A 15329-nucleotide genomic window follows, 5' to 3' on the forward strand; every position below is an offset into this window, starting at 1 on the left:
AAAAGTTGTTATTTTCGTCCCTTTTTGGCTCAGAATTAGTAACTAAGCTTCAGCAGCTGAAAAGTCCAGAGAAGAGGCATCTCCCATGTGTTGTATTTAAATCAAGACATTGCTTGCAAGATATTTCATTCATACTGAATATTCCCAGGTCTGAATTTCACTCAAAGTTGACAAATCGTCTGTTGAAGAATGTTAACATTTACCTTAAGAGTATTTCAATTTCTGGATAATAATGCTAACTGAGGTCCTCCTTCCCACCTTCCCTCTTTCTCTCCTCTTTAGAGGTTCAGTGGCAGACTGGCAGGTACACTTTTTTGCACCTTTTATAGTGCAAAAGTCCCTGTCCCTCCCCCAGATTAATTTCTTTCAAGATTTATACCACATGGCTTACAGTTTGAAGATTGATTTTCTCTGGGAAAACACATTCAGAAAACTGTAATCACTGCTTTATTGCAATAGTTAACCTCAGAATAATACACCTTTTTCTACTGGGAACAATAACAAATAATTACCCAGTAGCCCTTATTATTGCTAACTGAATTGCAGCCCAATAACTTAGCTGTAGTTTAATTCACTACATACACTAAAGATTACCCATGTTTCAGCTTTTTTTTAAAATTAAAAATAATTAATATGTTACATTATATTTAATAGTTTGTGATGAAGGTAACTGAATATGCACATTTTTTTTTTTTAAGATGCTAATATCAGTTCTTCATGTTAAACTATTAAATATATGCCCTGGAAATTAAGCCAGGTCCCTTTTCTAGAACAGAGAGGGTTTCTACAGAGGATGGTTTCTAAGACTAATTCTTTGATCCATTCATGATACCTGTTCTCTTGAATAGACTTCATCAATATGTGAAAACATTTCAGTGCTGGAATGGTTGGAAACTAATTTGAATAGGAAACATCTGAAAACAGCAGTAATACTTAAATTCCCTTCAGGTACTGTGGGTATCCTACAGGTACTTAAATTTTCACAGGTACTGCCTGTGGTAGGCTGAGCCTATTTTTTGATTATTTTTGAAAGCATCATCATTATTCCAGTGTAGATCTGTTTCGTTACTTAGCTCAAGGTGCCCTATTGAACCACACACATATGTTGTGTGATGTTGCTGCTGGAGCTTAACTTCGCTGTTTAAGAATCTGCATCATGTACATTTATATACAGAATTTTATTAAAACTTGCTGTGAAAAGGGCTTTTCTTCTAGCAGGGAGAACTATGCTATGGGTGGAGTGGGAGAGAATTCCAAAATAGGAACAGCTATTTGTGCAGGGTGCTACAGTGAGGAACTACAGCAGGAGTTGAGGTTTTCTGCTACCAGCAGGGATATAGGAAATGCATACTTCAAGTTTATTTCTTAAACACAGAAGTGTTCAGACAGTCTGTAATAAGCTTGTTTAACCTTTTCAGAGTATGGTCCATTTTCATGAAAATAGACATGTGGTGTAAGAACATCATTGTGTTTTCTCATGGCTGTACTACTGCTGTTACTGCTTGTTTTTAAAAGAGTGTAATAGTGTTATTCAAATATCTAAACGATTGGCATAAACTCTTACTGTTAAGAAAAGGTGTTCCAGCCAAAAGCAACTTTTTACATTTTGTCTAGTTTATTTTTACTGGTAAAGAAATATAACCTCAATACTTCTTATTTTTTAAAAAAAAGCAGGAGGCTTCTTTTGCACTGTGGAAGTGTAGGTCTAAAAGTGGTCATTAATCTCTAGTAGTTTTTCTTCTATCTGCTATACAGGCATTAGCTAATCTTCCCCTCTTTGAGTCTTCAGGAAGGTATTTTACAAAAGAAGATAGTGTACCATAATATTTCTTGCTTAATACCAGATATGAAATAATTGGAATAGCTCTAGTACTAGAACTCAGAAATCTATCTATGATCTTGCTCATGTACTAGTTCATACTGGCTGAAATCTTGTATTTTTACTACAAATTAATCCTCTATTTATAGTTATTGTGGTGCTATACACTGGGTTTTTTTCAATTTTTAATGTCTAAATGTTCTTCCCAAAAAACTGATAATGTATACATAACAGAGTGCAATAAATTCTCATTCAGCATTGAGAATGACTTGTGAACCAGTGGTGGTCAGTGCCTTCCCCCAAACATTCTTTTGTTCTCATAATATTTTGAAGGTGTGTGTCAATATAACGCCATCTGTGATTGCATGCTTTGCAGAATTCATCTTGATGCAGATGGACTGAAAAAGTTTTGGGTTTTTTAAAATGTAAATGTATGTATTTGTTCTAATTAAAGTTGTGTAATTCTGTCTGACTTGATGCTTTTTTGTTTTCAATCAATTGACAGAATTCATTGACAAGAAGTGCACCCCTTGCCAATGATTCCCAAGCCCGCAGCGGTGCCCGCTTCCATACATCTTATGACAAAAGATATATCATCAAAACTATAACAAGTGAAGATGTAGCAGAAATGCACAACATACTGAAGAAATACCACCAGGTAATACACTATTTATTATCAGGGTGTGGGATTGCTTCTTAAATCATCTAATGCCAATCTTTTTTAGAGTTGTAAAGGTTTTAAAGGAGTAGCCTTTTGCTCGAGCGATTTATTGTATGTCTGCAAGTCACAAGGCTGTACTCTTCTAAATATCTAAGCTAGTTTCAAGTAAAATTATGTCTGCTTGGAGGAAGTTGAGGAATTCCCCTCCCTGGAAGCATCCAAGGCTGGGTTGGATGGGGCTTTGTGCAACCTGGTCTATTAAGAAGTGTACCTGCACTTGGCAAGATGGCAAGATGATCAGAACTATAACGTTTAAAGTCCCTTGCAACCCAAACCAATATGTGACATAGAGATACTTGTAGGATGTAAGCTCTTTGCCTTACTAGGAAGATGCCCTTTCTTTCAGTTAGTCACAAGCTTGAAGCTGCTATGTAAAATTCCTGCTAATAAAACCCCAATTTCTATAAACAGTGTTAAAGTCAAACGTGAATACTGGAGATCCCTCAAATCAGCCTTGGTAGCTGTTATACTGTGCCAGTGTACAATTTGTCTGGACAGTACAGGGGAAAGCAGAACTTGAGAACCATGAGAAGCCTGAATGAAATCAGTGCTGATTTTCTTAGCCCTAGATTAGCTGGAATAAGCTTTAAAGCTGCAGAAATCAGAAAAGCATCTAAAAATCATCTAAAATATTATACCCAAAAGAGGGGGATTTAATCCTTCTTTCCATCTTTCTGCTCACTTCTGTGGGTTGGGATTTCAGGTAAAGACTTGAAAAAATTTGGGGTTGAAGGTTTTTTGTGTTGTTTTGGGTAATTTTTTTTTTGTCTTGCAATGGTTTTTTTTGGGTTTGTTTAAAATACTGCTGCTTTTTTAAAACCGGTCCTAAAGTTTTCTTTTGAGGTAGAAGGGAGGCAGAAACATGATTCGGGGGGGGGGTTGGGATTGAAGGTGTTTTCAGCCATCTTTCTAGTGCTGCTTATCTACCTCTCCTGTTCTGCTCTTCCAACATTGAAGGGACATCTCTAAATCCATCCCAGTCTAGAGTAGCTTATGAAACCTTTTCTGAGTTAGATACAAGCTCTTTTTTGTCTCTACATATTGTTCTTCTGTTTAAATAACATGTAGGGTCACCATGTGTTTAACATAGATAAATATCACTATCAGAAATGTTCATAAGACCATCTTTTAATTACAATCTTGCCAACAAGAAACTTTAAATTATTATCTAATTGTAATTTGGGGATTATTATTTATTAGAGTTTTCAAGCTTACAGTTATACCTTTGATCTGAAAGGATTTTGATATGTGAAGCTGTGCACTGGAATTAAAGTTTTAATCCATTTCATATTTGGCATCAGAAGCCAGTATTAATGATACAGATTTTGAGACTTAATCCATCTGAGAAGTCATACTGCTTTTCAAAGCAGTCATCTCCTTTCAAGAGTGTCAATGAAGACAGTGCTAGCATGAATGAACTTAATCATTTGGAAATTTTTTTCATCACTGCTTTCAAAAGGTCACAATTCATAGGAGGCTGGCTTACAAATAATAATGATCTGAAACTTATCTGTACCAGGTATCTGCTTTCAGTTTATACGGAAAAGTATCCATATAAGAATGGAAACATGAGCTTACTTAGTCTTAGGCATTTTTGCTTCTGTATCTGAAATAGCTTGAGTTCAAAGCTTTCATGGTGTCTCTGAAAGATTCACAAAGATACAACTTGTGTTTCTTTTTGTCTCAGACTTTAGAGCACTTCACAAAGTATAATAAATTCTGAGTAACTCAAGTACAGAGGTGGTTTAATAACTGGACTTTTTAATTAAATAAATCATTTTCAGTATCTTCAGCAGTGTGCTGTTAAAAGAACAAAATCATTCGAATTAATTAAAGAAAATCTAAACTAAATCCCACTAACTCTGGTGTTGGCTGATACTGTGTCCTGTGTGCTGCTTCTGAAAATTGAATGCTTCTCCTCCCATTTCTCTAGATGTTTTTTCAGACAAGTGAAGCTTATGTTAACCTGCTGGACAAAGTCTAGAGAAAGCATTGCCCTGGTGGGAAGGTTTTAAATCATTCTCTTGACCAAATAACCTACATGAATTGGTCTTAAACTACATTTCTGCAATGCCAGATAACGGATCAGCAGCAGCTGGGTGCATTGATGGTCACTCCTGTGATTATTGCTTTCAGCCAGCTGTCCTCCAAATAATTCTAGGCAAGATTCAAGCTGTTAACTTAGGCCAGTTACTATTGGTACTAAGAAGTTTGAAAATGAGCATCATGTTTTAGAGAACAGCTTAATAATTTGGGTATGAGTTACTCCATTCCAACTAGAACTGAGGTCAGAGAACAGTCTAAGACCTAATTCACTAGTACTGATGTAACTTTATGATTCTGTTGGATGGCTTAGTTGCAGTAGTACAGGGCAAATCTTGGAAATCTTTGTCAGTAAAACAAGTTTTCTCGAGTTCAGTTTTATTTTGGTATACTTTCTTCTGCCAATAGAGCAAATATCAAGTTCCCTATGCTAATTTACATACCTGTCTTACTGCCTGGTAACTTGCTTAATGGTAATTGTTGCTACAGTTGAAGAGGCTAATTGTAATTAAGCACAAAAGTACCACAAATATGGGACTTGTAGGAAAAAGTCCACTTGTTAGCTTTTTTCCAGGTTCAGTTCATTAGTCACCAGCAGCACTTAAAGATACGTGAAAATGTCTGTCCCAGCTCAGTTTGTTTCACAGCCCAGTTATGATTGTGTTTGGGACTTCTGGTGTTGTGCCCTTCCATCACAGCCTGTGCCAGGCCCTGGAGCAGGGCTGTGTTTGAAAGGTTCAGTCTGCATGTTCAGGCCCACTTTAAAAGATTGTGTTTGCCCCATTCCCAGGTCTCCGTTGCTAGAGATCAAAAAACAAAGAACATAAAGAACATAAAGTTAGATCATCCTCAACAGCAACTTGTAAACACTTGTTATCTTGCACACCCTTTTACCTGCCTAAGAAGGCAGTAATTATTTTCAAGTTACTTTTGACATAGTTATGAGTGAAATTCATACCATTTATGACAGATCATATCTCTGCTCTCTCTTTCCCAGACTTGTTTCTTTCCTTCCACATTGAAACTCTGAATAAGTTTAATTGAAACCATAATATTTACTTGCCTATTTCCTTATTAAGACTGGTGGGTCCAAGCTTATGGAGTCATTCTAGACCTTGGAAGTACCTGTCCTTGCTTAGGGACCAAACAAACCTTATCAAGTGTTTTCCAAGACTGCTTGAACTTCTTAATGATAAGTAGAGGGGGAAAGCTATCTTTAAACAAAGAATACAGTGATGGGGACCATGTCAAATCAGAGATATGAGACTCTGGACATGTTCTTCATTGACACAAATAGCCTTTACCCCTGGCACTGTCAAAATAGCTGACATTCTCCTTGCACCTTTTGAAACTCTGAATCACTGAGAGTTAATGTTAGCAGAAAAACAGCAGGGCAGTTTTCCAGTGAACAGTTCTGTTACTTGGAGGTGGATTTCAATGATTTTGTGTGAGTCACAGAAAGTTAGAAAGAGAGGTCTAGGCTGCCACTGGAAAATAGAAATAAAAATAATTTTATCAGGAACTGGAGTTCATTGAGATGTATAATCCACAAACCTATCCAGTTCTTTCTGTTGTTCTTCTTCCCATTTCACTTAAGGTTCAATAGCTACACAGTTGTTATACTTTGGTAATTACAAAAGGAGTAGGAATTGTGCATAGCCTGTAAACTTGTCTAAAAATACGAAGTCTGGATTGTCTGCTTTTTAATTAACCAAAGTTATAATGGACATGACTGTACATCTTAGTGAAATCAGGTTATTTTCAGGAGGCAAAATGGCTAGTAACTTGCTAGAAGTGAAATTAAAATTAGTTTGGCCAAATTATCAGCTTTCTCCTTTCTGGGTGGAGCCCTATTGCAGTATCAGATGGCATTTTTCAAAAGTTAGGTGCATCCCAGTATGTAGTATTGTTACCACTACTTTAGAAACAAACAAATTATCATGAGTAAAACCAAAAGGCATACTAGAAATCCATAAATAACTAAAAGTGAATCAGGCTTGACAAAGTGTCAGGAGAAATTACTATAGAAACAATATATATAGCAATTCCAAAATTAAAATGTTGCATTGTAAATAATACTTCTGACAATTTAAAATTATAGTTTCAATTAAATATTATTAATTGCATTCATTTATTTACCTTCTGATGTGATGCTTTTTTTGTCTCACAGTGGCAATCAAGCCCACCAACCTGACACAGATGGTGAATGCTTCAGTCTAAACACTGACACTTTCTGTCAACTCATCAGATGATTCTGACACTTTTGTACCAAGTAGAAGAAACACTAGAGATTATTATTTTCTCTTGCAAAGTTAAAAAAATAAAAAAAGAAACCAACCAGTTAGTTTACCATTTTTAAGCAAACAGGGGGACTCTTTCATGCATAAATTAACAAAGCATCATATTATTTATGACCAGACCATAAAGTCCATTGTGCATGGACCAGATTTCTATCTACATTTAAAGATAAAATGGCCTAGAACATGGACCAACTAGGTTTCTAAGTGTTATGGTAAATAAAAATATATATGGCATGGTAGGTTCTCATGCCATGAATTTCCACACTAGCCAGTTTCTTGCTACTGTAATATTTTATGGTGCATAGTGCCACCTACTCCTTTTAGTCACGTTTTAATGATGATTTGCAATTGGTTAGGGCTGCTTATATTATTGGTATACTGTGAGTTATTAGTAGAACTTTTCTTGCTGCTCATTAGATGTGACTTCAGCTGAACATCACGTGCTTATCAAATGCACTAGAACCATTGCTGTGCTCAAACGGGTCAGACTTTGAAATATTAGAAAAGCTGTCACTGCATTGGCTCACTGAGGTGCAAATTAATCAAGTGAGTTCAAGTTAAAAAGTATCTGAGGGCAAAAATCAAGTATTTATTTTAAATACTAATCTAGTGCAGTTTTGTTTTAAACCTATGCTCCTGATTCCAAGAGCACAAACCAGAAAAACTGAGTTAAGCCTCCTCCAACACTGCTCCCTTTTGTGTTGTTTAAGTAAAGCTCAGCAAAGGCATCTGAGATGGTGAGTGCATTGCACCCTGTATTTGTTCATCCTGTATTTGAAGAACAAGTAATACCCCGCTTTCTCCTAAGGAAAAACTTTTCATGTCAGCATTTATGCAATCTATGTTTTTGTTTCTTTGGGTTGTATTGTCCTGTGCAAAAAATTCATTAATTTACGTACAATTTTAGATACTGACATAAATGCATTTTCTAAACTACAGATAAAATTTTGAAGGGCAGAAATAAGTGGCAGTTGAGTTAAATTCTGTAGGTGTTCTAGTTTCTGGAATATCTGAATCAAGGTGCACTGCCCTTCCAAGTGAGATAAACTTGCTTTAAATCTTAAATTAGTGTAAAAGTAGAGTCCTCTGCAATTTGAGAATAAATGATGGGCAGGATAGAAATTTTTTTTAAAAAAGGCAGCCAAGTTGAGTGTTTCAGAAAAACCAACACCTTCTGAAAACCTTTTTTTTTTTTTTCCTTTTTCATTAAAATGGACTTCAGAGGGATTTATTATTTCTCAGTGCAGACATCCAGGTGACTTCAGTAAAGAAAAGAAATTGAGAAGCCATCTCAAAGCAAGTGGAAAAGACAGAATTGTTAGCATACAATCCTTCCAGTATAAAACTACTCATGAGTGCAGGTACCCTTTAGGTTTTGTATAGTTGGCTGTCTCTGTTGACTGCACGTTCTCTTCCCTACACAGGTAATTGTATTCAGAACTGACACCCCCTGCACTCTGTTTGTCTCCCTGGCAACCAGCAGAAATAGTGAATAGTGGTAAAGGAAAGGGACTACCCATTTACTGGAGGCTGCAAACAGCAGAGTGATAGGGAAGTGAATGGGAGAAAGGAAAGAATAGAATGAGCAGAAGAGGGAAGACAACAGCACAAAGGAGGGGGGAAAAATACCTGTAGAGGTAAAAGATATGAAAGAAACAGGAAGACACGAAAGGAAAAAAAAAAAAAAAACAGGCAATAACATGAAAAAAGGGGAAATGGCACCAGGGGTGGGGTTTAGGACTGCCCAGGAAACAAGGAATAGCATCAGGTTATTGAGTGGGAGGTAGGAGAAAACAGTCAAATAATAAATAGATGAAAAAACACTACTGTAGACTAAAAGCAGTTTTGCCACAGAAGTGGTGATTACATGGGGTGGAGAACACCCCAGAAAAGAAAGCAGGGACTAGAAGTTTGCACTGAGATAGGCTAACACCAAGCCAGTAGGTTGCTAAAGCAGAGCTATATTTAAGTCTGTGTCAGCCTCCATCCACATCACTACTTGCTTGGGTAATCAATGGCTTGCTTCCCCCACTCCCCCCTCCCTGTTTCCTCATGAGTTACATCTATACATACCACAAAAAAAAGGGAGGGTGTTGGTAAAAAGGCAAAGCAACAAAATATTATGTACTGTTATTTAAATGCAAATGCACACAAAGAAGGATGCAGATGATATAGTGGTGACCCTGACACTCTGTATGTTCCAGTGTAGTAAGAGTTGAAGATTTATGGGAGATTTGTGACAAAACAAAGACCAGGAGAGCCTTCAACCTGTTCCTCATGTGATCCAAGAGGCTGAGCAGAACGTGGCCCATGTTAGCTGAGCATAACATGGCTATCACAGTAACTCTGCTAAGATAACTGACCTATAAAGAAGCTCTGATATTAAAAACCACGAAAACCAAAAAAAGTAGACATGAGAACATGTGTTCTTGTCTCCAAACAGTCTGCACCTCACCTGCATTCATGGGCCTGCTGTTTCCAATAGCAAAAGTGACCCTGAAAATGAGGAACTCCCTAATGTGGGTTAACTAGATGGAATTCAGCTTGTGCAAAGGGGCCATACATACTACAGGCTGGAATGGCTAACAAAAAACACATTAGAAAAATTCACTGAAAGTTGTGAAATTTCGTAGGTGAGTATGTAATGACACAAAACAGCAGAACAGACTTGGCTGCATGGGCTCCATTGAGGCCTGGCTTTAACCAGTGGGTGTTTTCAGTGCCCTGTATGCAGCATTGGTGAGGCCACACCTCAAATACTGGGTTTGGTTCTGGGCCCCTCACTACAAGGACATGGAGCTGCTGGAGCCAAGTCCAGAGAAGAGCAACCAAGCTGGTGAAGGATCTGGAGAACAAGTCCTGTGAGGAGTGGCTGAGGGAGTTTGGATTGTTTAGTTTGGAGAAGAGGAGGCTGAGGGAAGACGTAATACTAACTCTCTATGGCTACCTGAATGGATTTTGTAGTGAGGTGGGTGTTGGCATCTTCTCCCAAGTAACTATAGGACTAGAGGAAATGTCCTGAAGCTGCGTCAGGGGAAGTTTAGACTAGGTATTAGGAAGATATTTTCTTTACAGAAAGAGTAGTCAGACACTGGAATAGGCTGCCCAGGGAGGTGGTGGAGTAACCATCCCTGGAGGTATTCAGAAATGGTGTAGATGTGGCACTTGAGGACATGTTCTAGCAGGCATGGTGGTTTTTTTCCGGTTGAAAGAAGGTTGTAGTGACGTGAGTGTTGGCCTGTTCTCCCTAGGGACTAGCAATAGTACAAGAGGAAATGGGTTCAAGTTGCACCAGGGGAGCTTCAGATTAGATATTAGGAAAAATTTGTTCACCAAAAGATGGTGACACCTTGGAACAGGCTTCCCAGGGAGCTGGTGGAATTGCCATAACTGAGGGTATTTAAAAAATGGGTAGATGTTGTGCTATGGGAGATGATTTAGTGATTAAGGTGGTGTAGGGTTAATGCTTAGACTTGATGATCTTGAAGGTCCTTTCCAACCATGATGATTCTGTAATTCTGTGACAGTTAGACTCGGTGATCTTAGAGGTCTTTTCCAACCATGGTGATTTTGTGATTCTATGTATTTATTATTTCTGGTGCTGTGCAGAGCACTTTCAGAAGAAATCAGCATGCCCAGTGACTCGTTTGTTGTGGTAGCAAGTATAATGTTTCTGAATATTCTGAAACTTAACTCTTTGGATAACTTTTTAAGCTTCTTTTTTCGGGAGTGATTTCATGTGCCAGTGCATATCCATGCAATGCATTAGTGGAGAGTATTTTCTGATTGCAGGCAAGAGAATTTGAAATAGAAAGTTGAGAAGCTGTGCAGAAAAAAATGAAAATTGTCTGAACTAACAAAAAATGCTTGGGTGTTTATTATAGCACTCTTTTTTTAAATATGGATTTTGTTACTGCATATAAGGTCTTCTAAATGTGTTAGCTAAGTATTACAGTGTTACTTAGCCAGGCTGCTTGATAGAATTGTTGTGATGTTCTTTCTAGAAAGAGTTAAATAAAGGAGTGAAGGTCTTTTCTTTCACTGAAGTTTAGCAGTCCTGTTAAGCATGTACTGGCTTATTTTCTAGGCTCACTTTTATTCCAGCTGTGAGTGGGAAACTTCAGGAAATCATTCCTTAAAAGCACCTTGAGGTGACTAAATTGCTACTTCATTTATATCAAGATGGACAAATTGAAAATCTGCCAACACATTCTCGAGTGCAAGTCCTGCTGGACTCCCACCCAAACAGATGACACGTTTTGCCTCCTCTGTGATGCAGATATGAGGGATTGATAGTTTCAAAGGTAGGAAGTTCTAGACCAACTTTGTAGATGCTAAAAGAAAGTGGCATTCCTCCCTCTTCCCTATGTTTCCCCATCGGAACAAGAAATTATATAATGGGTAACACTGAAATCATGTTAGAGGCTTTTCTTTGAATTGCAAGGGTGCAAATGTCTGCAGTCAGCAGTGAGTAGGAAACAACTGTTGGAACACATGGTTTGCTTTGAGAAGCAAACCTGCTAGAACACAGCCAAGTCCCTTTTCATCAAGTACTACCAGAGCTTTTCATGTACTGTGTTGCATGCTGGTAACACGGCCCTTTCAGAAGGCTTGTTTGCAAGATACTAAATTGAAACAGCAGCCTTAGCAAATGGCTAACCCTAGCTTGCAACTAGGACTTATATCTCTGTTTTTAAATCTCCTTTTTCCTTGTCACATAATGCAGAATGTTTAGGAGGGGGTTGTCTATTGCTGACCTAAGAATTAATTTTATGTTATTATAGTGGATATGTTGCACATATTCTATGTTAATGTCATTGCTGCTTTACAGATGGGGAAACACAAGACCAGAAAGGTTAAAATGTGAGAGTTAGGGTTGAAGGAAATGGTTTAAGTGTCAAAACTGTGCCCTGGCAGTTGAGAGGAAGTGCAGGGGATTATTAGTCTGGTACTTGAGATGCTGAGCTACCATTCCTTCATGTGGAACAACCTCTCTATGTGATTTCAGATAAAGTTTCTGCTGCTCAGATTCCCATATGGAAAACTGGAGTAATAGTATTTATTTATGCACAGGAATTCAAATTCTGTTGTTGAGTGCCCTAAGCTTTTGAATGGCTGGATCTATTGAAGAGTGAAATGACCTGAATTCTCTGGTAATAAACCCTTCTTGGATGCTAGATTCACTTTTATCATCCTTGCAGAACCTAATCATCTTGGAGCTGGAACTGCTCAGTAGATGTTTTTGTAAAAACAAACCTCACCTTCTATAAAGCATTAGAGAAGTACTTTTAGGATCTATGCCAAGCACTTGATGTTTATAACAAAATTATCCATGTGTTTTTAATAATAGACATTAGTATTTTAAACAAGTTTTCTGTAACCTCAGCACTAACAGTTGTAATTTCACTTTATGATGAGATCTCTAAGAGGAATCAGAAGGAGCTATGTGTATTGCAATGTGTTAAAACTGTGTTGTGAGGCTGATAACAGCCCTATGACTGAAAATCCTCCCATTCAAGAACTCAGAATTATAATTTCTGCATCTGTGCAACACAGAAGTCTCATCAGGAGCAAACTGATCAACCTTTGTACACTGCTCAGGACTGACATTGCTTTTGTGGCCTTTTACTCTCAAAATTCTCTGTATTTTGCACTATGCAAACCTATTTTCTTCCTAAGGTTCTGATGTGCATATACTGACCCTCTGCAGCAGATTAAGGTGTTTTGCCCATTCGTAGGCATTTTGAGCTTAAAAATATTTCACTCTGAACTGGCACAACCATGGCATGAATTGTGTCCTTTGCTTTGGGCTTGTAACTTCCAGTGCAGTGTCAGGGCAGACAGCAAGGGGTGTTACAGCCCAACCCGTGCCAGCAGCATTCAGCAGGGCTCATGTGTCAGAGCTCTTAGTCAAAATTACCTTCAATTTGCAGTCAACAGTTTCCATCTTTGCTGTTCATTCATTTCGTTTCTTGCCAGACTGGATTATTTTCAGGGTTCTTAAATCTTTCTAAAAAGCTGGGTTTGATTTTGCCGTTTAAATAAGGGAAATCTGTATCCCGTATGTGCAGATTCCAGTATTAAATTGAGAGAAATTCCTTAAAATTAGTAGAAGAGCCCAATATTGCAGAATCTCCAGGGTTCCAAGAGCTTTGTTGTATTATTTGTTACCAAGTATCTTTGCTAAACAATCCAAATGGCTTATTCTGTTAACCTGTTCTACTGTCTCCTGAATAATGTGTTTCTAATAACCAGGTCAGTCTGGCACAAAAGAAACAGCAACTCAGTATCCAATGAATGGTTAAAAGTTGATCTGTTTTAAAAGCTGACTGTTTGTTAGTTTACATGTTTCCTATTCAGGGCTTGAATTCTTAACTTTTCTCCACATTCCTCTGTTTGAGAATTGGTAATAGAAGAAAGAGGAAAGCTGGTGACTCCTTTTCTGGTCTGCATGATTGTGGCTTAACTTTTCCTTGGTTCCACAAAATATGGGTGTATGTGTTCAAGTTGGGTTTTGGATTAATACAACATGGACATTTTTATTTTAAGACTAAATAATCATTCTTGAATAGTTCTTGTCATCACTGTAATTTGTAGTAGGGTTTAGGTGCAGGTGGCAAACTTTTCAAGGTGAACAGCCCAGTTGTAATGGAATATGGTGACTTTAAGGAAATTTAATTATTTATAAATAAAAACAAACAGGGATTCTGCACTGCTTAAGTTTATGCAACCATGATGTAGGAACCAGCAGAAAGTTGATGATAATAAATAACACCCCTTGCTGGTGACAGCACCATGAACGTTCATCAGAGTAAAGGAATATTGAGGAAGGAGAAACATACAAATTAAATACATTCTAGGACAACGGAGTATAAAGTCCTCCGGAGTATAAAGCAGTGTGATGTTTGAAAAAAATATTACTGTTTTTTTACATCAGTACCAAATATGTTATGTGGTTTAGGTGTGCCTTCTTGGACCGTAAGAGTAGAAAGGTCTACCACACAGAGTTTGCTTTTTCTATGAGATTGTCTATAGAAGTCAAGGCTTAAAAGTTAAGCAGCTCAAGATTTTATGTTTTAAACACTGGCCTAAAAACAGGATAACATCCTGATTAAGGGGTTTGTTTTGGCACGATTTTTAGAAGGTTTGTCTCCACACAAATAGATATTCGGCAAATAGATGATGTTGTTTCTGGGTGGTTTTATCTTATAAGATGTATAAATATATGTATTCATATAATACATATCCATTTTAATTTCTGGTTTTCCCTTTGCTTCTGCAGTTTATTGTGGAGTGTCATGGGAATACACTTCTTCCCCAGTTTTTGGGCATGTACCGGCTTACCGTTGATGGAGTTGAAGTATATATGGTTGTTACAAGAAATGTGTTCAGTCATCGTTTATCTGTTTATAGAAAATATGATTTAAAGGTGAGACATAACTGCTGATAAAATAACTGACAAAGGAGCTGAATATCTTTATAATAAATGTTAGATTATTTTTATGCTTGAATTTTGCTCAGAATTTTAATTAATTAAAAATTGTTATGTAAAAGCCAGCATTAACTGGTTTACATTCTGCATCTAGGTTAAGCAAATCTGAAGAATGGTTTTATAGGAATTGTACAGATTTCTTTTTATTGCGCATGTTTTAAATGAAGCAATTTAACGAGGCGTGTTTGTTAAATGTAATTAATGGTTAAAGGTAAAACCCTTAACACAAGTACAATAATAATTCCTCTTCTTAAAGGTTTTTATCAACATTATGGAAAGCCACAACTGATTCTGCAGAGGGCTTTTATAAAATAAAACCATCATTTAAACCATTAAAATGCTACTAACAAAGAACATCGCTAATACAAAAGCTTCCTACTTCATTCTGTAGTTTAAAAATAACTCAAGTTTAAAAAAAAAAAAGAGAAGGTTCTTAAAAACAAATTTCTGTTGCTTTTATCATAAGGTGTATTATACTTTTGTTTCAAAAGGTTTATCAGCTCATTGCAATTTTGCTAATAGTTAATATTGAGTGCTTACAACAAATGCCCAAATGTCTTAGTCGGTCTACCCCAAGGGGGGTTGTATTTTAGTTTCCTCCATATAGGCTTCCCTTAGAACCTACCTATTTCTGATACTTTTAATTCCTATGTGTTGATCCACTAAGTGCATCTGGAAACTTGTTTTAAGATGTCTATTTAGTTTTCTATAGTAACTGATTTGTAACGCTACGTACTGCAACATTTTTCCAACTGCCAGTATCTACCTAGGAATGGGTTTACATAGTTGACTGAGCCTGATTTATAAGCCCTAACAGCCACATTGTCAACAATTTTTGGTATTTAGTGTTACTGGCAGCAGAGTCTGCCAAAGGAAGGTATATTTTTAATTTGAGAGAACTATACATATTTTAGAGCATCATAATGTCCAGATGCATAAAAAAGGAATGAAAGT

At 37.1% G+C, this 15329-nt stretch overlaps 1 protein-coding gene across 1 annotated transcript in view; it reads left to right on the forward strand.

The window, feature by feature from the left end:
* PIP4K2A (phosphatidylinositol-5-phosphate 4-kinase type 2 alpha) overlaps positions 1 to 15329 on the forward strand; it is a 107767-nt gene that overhangs the window by 73240 nt on the left and 19198 nt on the right. The window contains exons 4-5 of the mRNA XM_071735056.1: positions 2325 to 2477; positions 14166 to 14312. Of these exons, the coding sequence (XP_071591157.1) occupies positions 2325 to 2477; positions 14166 to 14312 (300 nt within the window). The remainder of the gene's footprint in view (positions 1 to 2324; positions 2478 to 14165; positions 14313 to 15329) is intronic.

The sequence above is a fragment of the Heliangelus exortis genome, chromosome 2 (genome assembly GCF_036169615.1).
Source record: "Heliangelus exortis chromosome 2, bHelExo1.hap1, whole genome shotgun sequence".
Taxonomy (NCBI): domain Eukaryota; kingdom Metazoa; phylum Chordata; class Aves; order Apodiformes; family Trochilidae; genus Heliangelus; species Heliangelus exortis.